We start from the raw sequence: 14100 nt of genomic DNA on the forward strand, positions 1-14100 counted from the left end.
TGAATTGTAAAATTATGCAAACATTTTTCTTATTCATTTATCCATGGCATCGACGCATTATCTATGCATATACCTAACCAAGTGTGTTAAAATTCTCGATAAAGCCGTCATCATCATCGTGGAAAAAAACGTCACCTAGCACAAGTATTATAATTATATGTAGGAAATAAGACATTTAAATGTTCAACTTTGAAATCTTTCTCTCTTTCCATAGGTTTTATAATTAACACATAAAGTGATAGTTTCAGGTGGCTATGCCGTTAATTATGTGATACGTTGTGAGACATCACCGTTAATGATATCAAATAAATTTTAATTATGATCATTTGATGAGAGGAACACAAAATAAAAATCCATTCAACAAAGAAAAGACTACTGTAGGTTTGATATTTGTGCGAGCATTTGAATGGATGGTGAATAAATATACACAAAATTATATTTTCAAAAATTGATTGGAAGGCGATCATAAGTCTATTTTTGTTTTTACAGTTGAATCAAGCAAATTATTGTTGAAAGTTGACTTTTATGTTAATACAAAGAAAGTTAAAGAACTAATTTTAATTTTTTTCGAAAAAGATGACGAAATTATTATATTTTTGCATTAGAATCACACAATTGATTAATTTGGTTGTTTTTAGAAACAATAATCAAAAGAAACCCATCTTTAACAATATATATTTGAATATTTTCAATTTGTCAAGCCTATAATCAAACTACTCGCTTTGTATAATTTTGCTCGAATGTCAACAAGTTGTATTTATATATTTATTTTATTATGTTATGTTAAATGAATGAAATCAATGTGGGCGCGCTTTTATTTTGGGTACAAAAATAAAGGCTATGACTTTCGTATTGGTATTTTGTAATTTTAATAAATTGCTTAGATAAGAAAGTTTAGATGAACATCAATAAACATCGATACATCGATATTGAATGATTTATTTTTTGTATTACTAAACGGCTATGTTTTTTAATTTTAAATTAATTTGTTTGAACCATAATAGCCATATAAGAGAATGAGAAGTAAACTTCTCTTTTACTATAACTATATGCGTGGGATATTGTTAATTCATTAGCATTATTGATTAATATTAAATTTGATTACAGATACATAAGTTGATAGGTATAACATGAAATCATTGGGATTTCGTTTTTAAGTAGTAAAACAAAACATTATAAAAAGAAATTTGTTTAAATCAGAAACATAGTTTGACGAAAACTAATTGGAGAAATTATTTCGTCTTTATAATTTTTCCTTAATACCTTTACGTCGTATGAACTTTAGTGCTCAGTTTGCATAGCATTTTTGTAGATTTTTCTCGACACCTTCCGATAGCAAATTCATTCTCAACGAATTTACTGCGGGGTGAAACGTCACGGTAGCCATTATGCGGTTTTCTTTTTCTACAGCTCAATTTTCACAAAGAAACTTAGAGTTCTACAGATCAATCTACCGTCAACCAGATTGAATGTATTGCGATCGACTATACACACTTCAAGCATCATGGATGTCCGAACTTTCCTAGGAGCTAAAATTTTTTCGGAACACTTCTTTCTTATAGCCTAGGTAGCACTTTGGGTTCCCCCATGAAAAAACAGGGAGCTACTGTGAGAAAATACAACTTCATAGAGCTGGAATCGCAAGTGATGGCCAAAAGCTTTTCCGACCTAGTCACAAGTAATATTTTAGTCCACAGTCGATCAAATATTCACAAAAATAACAAGAACATCAAATTGACACCCACCACCTCTTCATCGATTTCAAGGCCCCATATGACAGCATCTACAGGCACAAGCTGTATAGAGACATGTCTAGTTTTGCTATCAATATCAAGGTCGTCCATTTGTTCAGAATTCGTGCTGCTCCATAAAGGTTTTAAAAAACTTAACAGAACCTTTCGATGATAAAAAAGGCTTTAGACAAGGTGATGCGCTGTCATGAGATATATTTAACATCATCCTTTAAAGAATAGTGTAGAGCTTCCACGTCAACTCTTGAGGCGCTATTTTTCAAAAGTGTCCAATTTCTGGCATATGCTAATGAGTGATGTCAATGGGGCTTTTGTGAGTATTGAGGCATAATCTGCAAAAATGTACGAGATGTACGGACTGTACAGTTTAACCAGAAGGATAAAAGTCAAACGGCTGAGATGGTTTGGTCTCGTAAAGCGGCCTGGAAAGTTTCAAATCCACGCTCACAGAATAGCGCAGTAGAGGTAGACCACAGATCAGGTATCGCCCATAAGTATGGAAAGTCACCTCACCAAATTTATAGTGATCATCTGAAGACACATAGCTAGGGATCGAGCTAGATGGAGAAGTGGCCTTTAAGAAAGTAAGTAAGTTAAAAAAAATAATCAAGCCAAATATTAAAAAAATTCACTTTGCAACACCGAAAAAAAGTTGTCATGCGGTAGTCACAGTTGTCGTATTGATTACCAAGTAGTAAACAGAATCCGCTTTGTCAAGCTGTTATTGAATTTCTCTTGGACTCAGATTATATTCATTGATTATCAAATGATTTACGATTGTCATAACTTGTTGTGTTGTTAGGATAACCCAAGACTGTAGGCCTCCTATTAAAATCATATTACTTACTTTAAACATTGAATTCAATGCGGAGTATTTGCGATAACATTTACATAGATCTTTTAAGGGTCTATGGCTGAATGTTTGAATTATAATGATGATGATTTTTTAAATTATAGTGATTTTTTTGCAAGAAGTTGTCAAACATTTTCAGTCTTGTCTTTACAAAATAACGCTTGGAAATTATTTAATTCTTTTATCAAAAGACGTGCTCTGTTAAGAAAGTTCATCGCGCATTTCTTCCATTTCATGTTCAGTTTAATCGTTATTTGGGCTTTTGTGACTAAATGTTTTACTTTATTTACATTGTTGGACAACAAACCACCAACACGCTTACTTTGTGTACAGTTTTAGTGACTACGGTCAATTATCGATTCGGTGCCGTTTGCAGCAATGGGTCCTTTATTACTTCACTACGAGGATGATTTTGCAAAAGAATTTAGGTGTGAAGCCTTTTAAAATACTGCTGGTGCCAGAATTGAAGCCGAAAGCGACTTAGCACAACTCCGAATTTTCAGAGTAAATTTGCTTTTGTTGGCTAAAGATCCATTTATTTATAAAAAGATTGTTTCCTGCGATGAAGCTAATTTTTGGTTGAATGGATACGTAAATAAGTAAAGCTGCGTATTTGGCAAAGAGTAGCTAGAAGCATTGAATTGAACTACCATCTAGATATAGGCAGTGTTTAGTGCAAAGCGGATGATGAGTAGTGAGTACTTCTGTGAGATAATAATGAACTTTTTTGTGCGCAAGAAGTGATGGTGAATTTCACGCCTTTAGGCTTTATTTTGTGAGGATATGTTAAGGTCAAGATATTAGATGTTGAAAGTTCGTTGTATAAAATCTGAACATGATTGTTTTCTTCTGCAACAAGATCTTGATCTTTTATAGGACTGGTGTTTAGCTAACTGTTTACATTTGAACATTTCAAATGCCGGAATGGGGCCGTACTTATTTCATATCTAAGATATTGGGGTTGATTGGTCAAGAGAATGTTTGTGAGCATAGAAAGGGCACGAAAATTTAACTAGAACTAGTTTTCAAAGCTCATATTTAAGAAATTAGAGATTCTATCACATCGCCGTAAGCCGAAAATGTAACGGACAAGATTATGGAGTACGTCATTAAGTTTCCTTTTGCTTATGGAATCAAAGTGCGAAAATATTTCACAACTATAAAAATAAGGGTTGGTACGACTAGAATCATTGCTAGAAGCATGCGTTTTTGAATGGAGTGAAGAACTGAGTTGATCATATGGTGCGTCGAATGCCATTCGTTTTACCCACTACATAATTGTTATGGTTATTCCAAAACTACTCTAAGATTTTTGCCAGTTACGACACACAGTTACATAAGTATAAACTTGCGGGATCATAGGTGGAAAGTTTAAAACCTGGGGTGGAATAGGCTAAAGTTATAATTTATTGAAGATCATATTTTTGACAGTCAAATTTAACTATCATTTTCATTCGGTCTGTGTAAGATGATTCAACAAAATTCAATGCGATTGAACAATTTCAAATTATAATTGTCACAATTCATTGTTGCTATAGTGACATTTTAAAATGATTCCTATAAAATATCTAAATCAAAGTATCAAATTGGCTCGTTTTAATAACCTTCTTACTTTTCTTGTGTTTATTCGGATGTCGTAAGCATTGTTGGTCACAAGTGTGCTTTTGTACCCGAGAAAAGGTAACTGACAAAATTTGGCATTCGATTTTTGTAAGCGTCTGGTAGTTCTATTCGGAAACGACATATTTGTAGGAAAATTACTATCACATTTTGTTGTGACAGCTTTTTAGATATCAATTTGACTATCACCTTACGTAGATCAATTTCGATTACTTTGACTGTAGACAATTACTCTGGACAATTTTTTGGATATGACAATGGAAACTGGTTTTTTGGGGTTGATGACAAGGCTTTTACCTTGAGATCAACTCGAAATTTTTCGAGGTCTTGATTAAAATAACACACGTCGTGTTCTATAAGCCCAAGGGGATAACTAATATATAACTGGGCGTGCGTTGTCGGCACACATTTGTACAGAACAATATTTAACAACGGACGACAATCATTAACATATAGATAAAATAAAACCGGACCGAGTATTGAGCCATGTGGTAGACCACGTGAAAATCACAGAGAACATTGTTCAGTTGAACTAGCTGTTAACAACCTGTTGAACATGAATGTAAAAGTCTAACTGCAGTGTTTGAAAAATTTAAGATTTAAAAAAGTTGTTCACATAGAAACGAATGATCAACCATATCAAATGCCTTAGAGAAATTTAATAGGATAAGAAAGCTTATATTTTCTTTATCCAGGGATGTAACGGATGTTTTCCATTACTTTTAAAAATGCCCTTAGGCAGCTCTGAACTTTTCGAAAAAGTGATTGCTGAGGTGTGAGCAGTTTCAAAGAATTAAGGTATACAGAAATCAATTTTTGTAAAGTTCTAGAACTGATAGAAAAGTTAAACAAAAACATAAGGTCTTTAGTCAGTTCCCTTATAGTTCTTGAGAATATGTATTATTTTAGCTAGTAAGATAATATAAGTAACGTATGGTAGGACAAAAGGTAATATGCGAGCTTAAATAATCTTGGATCCTTTTCAACTAAGCAGACAACATTTGATTTGACAGATAACATGCTTTTCACTACTATCCATTGAACGAAAACAGAAACTATTGTTAAAAAAATCACTATTTCTAGATACATAATGGATGGATACATAAATACCGAAAGCTCGAAGAATTAATTGAGGTAAAAAAGATAGTGACCATTTAATAATTATTTAATTGTGTCTCAATATTTATTAACTTCCCATAGGAAGTTATTGCAATGGTTCCGATTTGTCAAATTGAAAATTTTGACATTTATCGACGTTTCAAGGTCCCTAGAGTCGAAATAAAAGATTTTTAGAAAGATGTCTGTGAGTGCGTTTGTACGTATGTTAGTACGTTCGCGACGTTTTTTTCGTCGACCATAGCTCAAGAACCAGAAGAGATATCGACTTCAAATAAACTTTGTTATACTAATAATAATAAGGCAGAAAGATTCAGAAAGGGCTCTTAAAAAAAGGGCACTTAAAAAATAGGTGAAAATATTGGTTAACCCTAAATATCTTACGAACCAAAAACGCTAGAGACTTGAAACAAATATATTTTTTGAAAAAAATTCAATTAACGTTTTTCCCTCAATCATAAAAACTGAAATAAAAAAAATTGTCACCTCCAAATTTTACGAATACAAAAAGTTTGTATATCCAAAACAATTTTGTGCAATGAAAAATACTTTTTTAACATCTAGTAAAATTTTGAGAAAAATCAAATTGACAGTTTTTTTTACAAAAAATAAAAACCTAAACAAGAAAATTAATAAAAGTTGGTAAAAACTTATTTTCGACTCAAATATCTTTTCAAAACTTTGAGTTTATGGCTTCTAACTGATTTTAATTTATAAGAAATATTGTTTTCAACATTCCAAAACATTTTGGGAAAAATCGAATTGACAGTTTTTTTTACAAAAAATTAAAACCTAAACAAAAAATGAATACAAGTTGGTAAAAATTGATTTTCGACTCAAATAGCTTTTCGAAAATTAAAAATACTGTCTTCAAACTTTTTTATTTCACAGAAATATTGTTTTCAATGTTCAGTAGTTTTTTTTTATAAAAATCCAACAGTCCGTTTTTTCATAAGAAAAAAACTAAAATCTACAAGAAATAATACGAAAATTTGGTAAAAAATCAAGTTCGGTTCTTGATATCTCTCAAATTAATTTCATTCATCCAATTTGTAAAAATTTGAAAAATGTTACTAAAATTGGTAAACATTTGTTTTCGACTAAAAATCTATTTAACAAAACTAGATTTCAAACTAAACTATTTCTTTATAATTATGAAAAATATTTTTAACAGTTTTAATTTTTTTAAGAATAATTATTCAACTAACAACTTATTTAACCCAACACGGAAACCTTCAAAATTTTAAGCAAGACAAATCGACAGACAGGATGGGAAGTTATCAGTGTGGGTTGCACCCCAGCCTTTTTTTTTTAGATTAAGATACATTTTCATAGCTTAAAAGTTTCAGAGATTAAGTGTTTAATTAAAATTCGGTCTTCCTTTTGTTTATAGATGTGTTAAAAAAAGCTTACCTTATAAAAATATACTTTTTCATTCGTAAAACTTACCTTAAATTTGTAAAGAAGTTAAAACAAAATCAACAAAACAAATTAAAAATTTAAAAGCTCATTTTGATTTAAACATATTTTTATTGATTATTTTGCACCTTTTTTGTAATAACTCAGATAAAACATATACGAGTACATATAAATGGAACTTTAAATAATTAAAATCAAATTAAATTTTACTTCATTCACATAATTTTTATTTATTTTTTTTCTCAAACTTAATTTTTACTTAAATTGTTTAATTGTTTTTTTTTGTTTTAATAAAAAGAATCAATTTCACTCTTTGATATAACAGTTTTTTATTAATATTATTTAATATACACATATAAACTTATAAGTAATAGTAATTATTGCAAACCATTTAGTAAAATTATTTTATTTAGTATTTTTGTTGTTTTTGTTTATGAATTTATTTACATTTATTTTTATATATCTTTAATAGTTAATAGTTAATTTGAAGTTCTTTCTTTTATTTGTTTTTTATCAAATGCGTAGTAATACTTCAATTTTATGGTAAATAAATATTTATTAAAATTTTTCATTATAAATACATACCTACATATTTTTGTTTTTGTTGTAATTGAAATTCTCTTAAAAGTTTATAGAAATTGTATTTTATTTACAGACATCTCACAAATTTATAATGAATTGCACTAAATTTACATAACAGTATTTTGTTTTGTTTATTATTATTTTTTTTGTTGTTAATTTTAATGTTTTTCATTTTCTGATTCATCGTCAGCGTCAACACTGTCATCATCATGAACATTAATTTCTTCATCGGATTCAACTGAGGACACACCACCATTTGTCATAGAAGCTGCATATTGTTGGGCGAGGGCAAACATTGCAGCGGACGATGGATTCACCAACGACCGGAAGGCACTATGCTCACCGCCCATTGATAATGGAACTGATGCTGTGTGTGATGATGGCGCTGCTGCTTCCGTTCTCTGATTTGCCGTCGGTAGCGTCGGTGGCGGCGTCCGGTGATTTTGATTCAGTTTTAATTGATGAGGTTGCGTTGGTGATTGCAATTGGTGATTGTTGACTTCGCTGTTGTTGTGGACAGCTGCCACAATGGCTGCCAATGTCGACATTGATTGTTGGGCAGGATGCAGATGATGGTGGTGAGGTGGGAGATGATGTTGATGGTGAAGTATGGAGAGGTGCGACAGGTGTGATGAGTTGGAACCGTTGTTGCTGAAGTTGTTGGTGCTGCTGCTGCTGGTGGTGTTGGTGATACTTGGCAAATTGGCTGTAGGGATGAAATCTCCCGACAGACTGGAGGAATAACGCACGTGCAGCTCCTGTTGGTCCACCACAGGTTTTGAACAGGGGCGGTTGGTAGTCAAGCGTTGTTGCTGGTCGCTGATGGGGCCCATGATGGAAATTGGTTTGGTGTTTGATACCGGGGGCGAACATGAAGTTTGCCGTTGGAGCTGCGGATTGGTTTGATGGGAATTGCTGATTGATGCAACCGGGGTTGATTGATGGGCTTTTGAGTTGGATGAGGGGAGGGGTGGTGTTGCACGTTGTTTGAGATGATTCATGCGCTGATGTCGACGCCATTTTGCTCGTCTGTTGGAAAACCAAACCTAATTGATCAATGCGAAGAGACATTGCGTTAGTTTAAAAAAAAATGTGTCTGAGCTGCAGGTTTTTTTATTGTGTGTGTTTCAATAGTTTTCACAGTCTTTCTAACTAAGCGTGATTTTAGGAAGATTTTGAAAAATTCTACTGAAAAATGGTTAACGAAAGTTTAGCAAATTAAAAGAAGAGTTTGTCAAACTCTGAGAAATTTAATGTAATTAGGGACGATTTATAAAAAAGAAATACTTTTGCTGAGTATTAAATTTGTTTGTTTTAATTGTTCTGTCTTAATCAAAGTGAATGTAGAATTGTAGGTCTTGGTTTTCTTTGAAGCTATAAAAGAAGGGTTAAAGTTTTATTTTTTTGTTTAAAGAATTTCCTATTTCTAAGTTTTCTACAAAAGGAAATTTTCTGTTCTTGTTAAGTGCGCAGAGACAAATCAGTTTTATGCATGCATATAGAAACTTTTCTCACCTGAACCCTTGCTTCACTGAGAGTTGTTCTTGAAGCAAGCCTTTCTCTTGTACTAACGCAGGGATAGTGTGACTTATCAAACTCCTTTTCTAACTCATCTAATTGCTCTGGACTAAAAGTTGTCCTATTCCGTCGAAATTTTGGTTGTTCTCCATCGTCCAATGATTCAGAATCTTCTTCACCTTCAATGTCTACACAAAAAAAAAAAGATCCGTTCAAAATTTGACAAGATACATCACATTGAATCTATCTTCAAAAATTAAGAGTTTGACTAACAACTAATGACTTACCAATCATTCGATTTGCATCTGGAGACTCGAGAGTGTCATGACTCCCCGAACCCGGTGACAGAGCTGGTCCAGATGTTGAGGTACTTCCGACGCTATTTGGTGAAATACCTGGCATATGATTGCCCGGTTGCCAGAGATGAACAGCTGCTGCAGCGGCCGCAGCAGAAGGCGGCCAAGAAAATCCGGGATATGCGTGCGGAGGTGGTGGGTATAAGCCATAACCAGCAGCTCTGGCAAATTCAGCTGCAGCCCGTTCGGCGGCACGGTTGCGAAGAATTCGATTGATTGAAGATACCGATGGTGCAGTGGCATTTGTGCAGACACCTGTTGGAATTAAAGAAAAAACTTTGATATATCTCATAGATAACGAGAACAAGAGTAAAACTGCAGCAACAACAAATAAAAAGAGTTAATTATAGTGAAAGGAGCACAGCACATCACAGACAAGACGATCAATGATGGTTGATGATGGTATTTCTGCAGTTGTTAGCTTGAATCTTAGGAATGCAATCGAACAAGATTGCAATTAATTAGTTGGTCATAGATACGCTTAGTCTTTGAAAATCACAGCAGCATCAGCTTGAACAATCTCTAATTTGTAGCTGATGCGCGTAGCTCAAAAAAACGAAGATAAAATCCCGCTACCACAGGTATTCCAATTTGTAACGGATACAAAGCAGACTTGCAGAAAGAAACTTCAATCTTATGAGAGACAGATACTAGATATATGCGATTAGAGAAGGTGGAACAGAAACAATTTGCAAAGCCTTACACTTTATAGTTCATCATGATGGACAAGAAGGCCGCAAGAAGATGGCCAACTCTTAGGGTACTCCGTAACAACCGGACCCGCGTTATGTAGACCTGTTTGATTCTTTTTTTTCTTTCACTGTTTGTGTTTTTTTTTGTGCTCCATTGTCACCTTGTCCATCATCATAATTGCTCGGCCATTGTGTCATTTGGTTTTGATCAGCGGTTTTCACATTCATTCCCATTGAGGCTTCAACAACAACAACTACTACAACAACAAATCCAACAATAAGATGATGCGTAGAGGTGATGATGGAAAAATCCGATTTCCACTTCAAAAACTTCACAGTTGCGTCAATGTGGAAAATTGAACGTCGACCGACGAAGACGCACAATATCTCTGAGGTATATATAGGTATAATGGTATAAGGTTGGTATATGACAGTGTAGGTTGTCAATCAATCAGAACAACAGAAAGAACGACTTCAACGACTATACGACGACGATGTTGGCTGGGATGGAACATCACACGATCAAGTCGAGTAAACCAGCCGGCTTTAGAGGAGATGGTCTTTCTATAGCTCTGGCTTGGCTATGGCTATGGGTCTGGTCAGCTGAAGCCGAAGCTTCCATAGTCATGCCGTTTAGTATGATGGAAATGAAAATGGACAGGGGAATTGTAATGTAGATGGTTAAATACTATATGTGACGATGACGATGGAGATGGCGATCGATGTGGATCTATATAACGCTCCTGATATTCATTATGACACGCGTTGTGTACCTATATGGCAGTTGGTACTTATATACTATATTTATTTTTCTACTTAGGTTTACCTTCGATACTGGTTTGTTGTTGTTTTTTAAGTCTTTAAAGTCTTTTAATTCGATTTATATACATTTTTTTTTATGGAGTGTAACGCGTATAATGTGTGTGAACTATGGGTATATGGGCTGTGAGACTGATGCGGTGTATAAGTTGTGGTGTTTAAGGTGCCGCAAATAAATCAATCGTTCGACTTTTATATACCTTATACCACCGTTATGAGAAAAAAAGTCTTTATAATGAATTTAAATTCCCATTACCCACATTGGTGGTAAGAAAAAGCCTACACTCTAATGGTAATCGAAGTAAACTATATTGCGTAACGTCTATAACCAGCAATGGCTTGATGTGAAGTAACATAAGGTAGGTACTTATACTTAGACATAATGTAGGCATATATAAATAGAAATGGGATTATGTGGTCATTTCTATATTAATCATTTGCAAAAGAACTACATTTTTTAAATAGCAAGGAGAATATGGGTATAAAATTAAAATTATAAACAAGATTGTTTTTTCAACTTTTTATGAAAAGAATTTCATTTATTTTTATGGAAACTTCTTGGTGATTTGATTTTAAATAAAAATCATTACTTTGAAGTGAAATTTTTACCAACTAGCCCAGAATATTCCACATGGTAGAATTTGATTTGAAAGCTTGAAATAAATTATAACTTTCTAAACAAAAAAACATGGTCTAGCAAAATTTTAAATAATAATATTATTTCAAAACCATTTCTAAGCCTCTTTTCTTTTTTATTTTAAATGAGTTTGAAGCCCAAATTAGACAGAGTATCAACTTCTCGTGAATTTGATCCTTTGTCTGATTCCATCCAAAGAATTGTTTCGTCCTATCCTCTCACTGAAATCGTTGTTACCGGCGATTTCAATGTACACAATTCTTCATGGCTTTAACATGCAGGCCAGGCAACACCCGAGTTGAACCACCTAACTCAGCTAGTCAACGAGCCCACCCGGATATCGGACGTTGAAGGTCGAGCAGAAAACACTCTTGACTTGTTTCTTATCTCTGATCCTGATGAGTACACTGTTAGTGTTCTATTTCCTCTAGGCACATCTGACCATTGTGTTATATCAGCAAATTTTTAGTGTCAAAACTGTTCAGTTAAAGAAAGAGCTTCTATGAGAACCGTTTCGCAATATGAGAAAGCCAACTGGGACGGTCTCAATAATTACTCCAGGATCTTTAACTGGTCACTATGCTTCCTCGATAGTGACGTTGATGCCAGTGCTGATATGCTCACAAGTTTAATTCTCCTGGGTATTGGAACTTTTATACCGAACAGGGTTAAAAGTTTCAGACCCAAGGAAAACGCTAGGTTTGATGCGAGCTGTAAAGAGGTTATTAAGGCCAAAGAGGTAAGTTTCCGTTGCTATAAGCCAACCGTACTGAGGAAAGCCGGAAAAAGTTCAAACAAGCCAGGAAGGCCTGCAACGCCATATTCGACGGACCCAATTTTTACATGACCAAAAGTTGCGGCAAAAAATACTACAATGTCCCAAAGGCAGTACAAATTGTTGGCCATTTGTAAAAAACATGAGGAATTCTTCCTCTTCTTCGGTTCCTACGCTCGTTGTCAATGACATTCCTTTTGTTAGCTCTTTAGAGAAAGCTAATCGCTTTGCTAGACAGTTCGCCGCCAATTCTACGCTGTTAGTGAGTGTTATGACTCCGCCTATACTTGAGGGAGTTAGTGATTCTATGGGACCAATCTTTTTTCGCACTCGTACTGTGGCAAGAGTCCTTAGAGATTTAAGCACACATAAATCCGCCATTGTTCTGAAGAGGTGTTCTCCAACGCTGGCAAAACCACTGCGTAAGCTTTTTCATCTGTCCTACTCCTCAAAAGGAAAACGGCATTTGTCCAACCTATTCCCAAAATCGGCGAATCTTCCTCACCCTTTAACTACCGACCGATTGCACTTACGTCCCTTCTTTCCAAGGTCATGGAAACGCTGATTATTTATCAGCTCAAGAAATATCTTGAAGATCGAATGCTTCTTAATGACCGGCAATGCGGTTTTGTAGCAATAGGTCCACTGGTGATCTCATGGTTCTTCTCACCGAACAGGGGAGCAAATCTTTACATCGTTTTGGAGAATGTAAGATTATTGCACTTTATATTTCGAAAACATTTGATAGGGTTTGGCATCAGGTTCTCATATCGAAAATGGGTGCTTTCGGTTTTCATGAATCCTTGCTTCATTGGATTAGTAATTACCTTTCGAATCGTTCAATACAAGTTGTATTGGATGGATTCAAGTCTGAAAACCATAAAATAAATGCTGGTGTGCCCCAGGGCTCTGTTTTATCTCCAACACTTTCTCATTTTTATTAATGATCTCCTGTCTGCAACACCTTATCCAATACATTGTTTCGCTGACGATAGTACTCTTCGATTTTCATATTCGTTTTCAGACTCACATCCCTTTTTCTCGGATGTGGAACTGCAACGACAAAATACGAAAAGATAGGATTGAAAAATGGCATTTCAACAATGAAGTTGTGAAAATACAGGGTAGGCCAAGAATTCGTTAACATTTAAATGTAACTTACCTCAAACCGTGGGGCGCGTGCGCGGGTGGGGGCACTAGCTCGCTTCTTGGAAATTCAGTCGCAATGGATCGCTTCGCGGGGACGCAACGCGCTTACTGCGTGAAACAGTTTTATTTAAACAACTTTTCCCTCATTTCTGTGAGATGCTTATTTGGCGTTGAATATGGTTTACATGACTTAAATCAGTATCCAAGTGCTCTTTTAATAAAGAAATGGGTGAAGAAGTTCGAAGAGACGGGATCTACACTAAATGTGAAACAAACCGGCGGCCAGCGGAACGTGCAGCAAGTTTCTGCTTCTGTTAGACGTGATCCAGATTTATCGACGCGTAAACGTTCGGCTGAATTAGGATTATACCGCACATCATTACGCCGTATTTTGAAATTAGATTTGAAATTACATCCATATAAGATCCAGGTAGTGCAAGAACTAAACCCTAATGATTTAAATTTACGTAAGTCATATGCTGAAACTATGTTAACTCGATTCAGTAATTTTGACAACATCTTATTCTCTGACGAAGCCCATTTCCACCTAAATGGACATGTAAACAAACAGAATTGCAGGTAGTGGAGCAGCGAAAATAATAAAGCTAAACATGAGAAGCCACTCCACTCTCCGTAATTTACTGTATGGGCTGCAAATTCAACAAAAGGAATCGTAGGACGCTTGACACAAATAAACTTCCAAGTTTGAAATTAATCAAAAATGGAAATATTGATTTGAGCATTAAAATATTTGTTTAATATGTTTTTAGTAATCAGAAAAAAAACTTAAGTAAAAGACAATCAAATTTTTGT

The 14100-nt window shown here is 34.4% G+C and overlaps 1 protein-coding gene across 2 annotated transcripts in view; it reads right to left on the bottom strand.

Annotated features, from left to right (window-relative positions):
* Positions 1–7478: 7478 nt before the first annotated feature.
* The window catches only part of LOC129941673 (paired box protein Pax-3-like), a 100854-nt gene continuing 94232 nt past the window's right edge, over positions 7479–14100 (bottom strand). The window contains exons 4-6 of one of the 2 annotated variants that reach the window (XM_056050366.1): positions 9147–9470; positions 8857–9047; positions 7479–8387 (exon numbers count right to left, since the gene is read on the bottom strand). In XM_056050366.1, coding sequence (XP_055906341.1) covers positions 7500–8387; positions 8857–9047; positions 9147–9470 — 1403 coding nt within the window. In that variant the 3' untranslated portion in view covers positions 7479–7499. The remainder of the gene's footprint in view (positions 8388–8856; positions 9048–9146; positions 9471–14100) is intronic. The other variant, XM_056050367.1, reaches the window with a different exon arrangement.

The sequence above is a fragment of the Eupeodes corollae genome, chromosome 1 (assembly GCF_945859685.1).
Source record: "Eupeodes corollae chromosome 1, idEupCoro1.1, whole genome shotgun sequence".
NCBI classification, from domain to species: domain Eukaryota; kingdom Metazoa; phylum Arthropoda; class Insecta; order Diptera; family Syrphidae; genus Eupeodes; species Eupeodes corollae.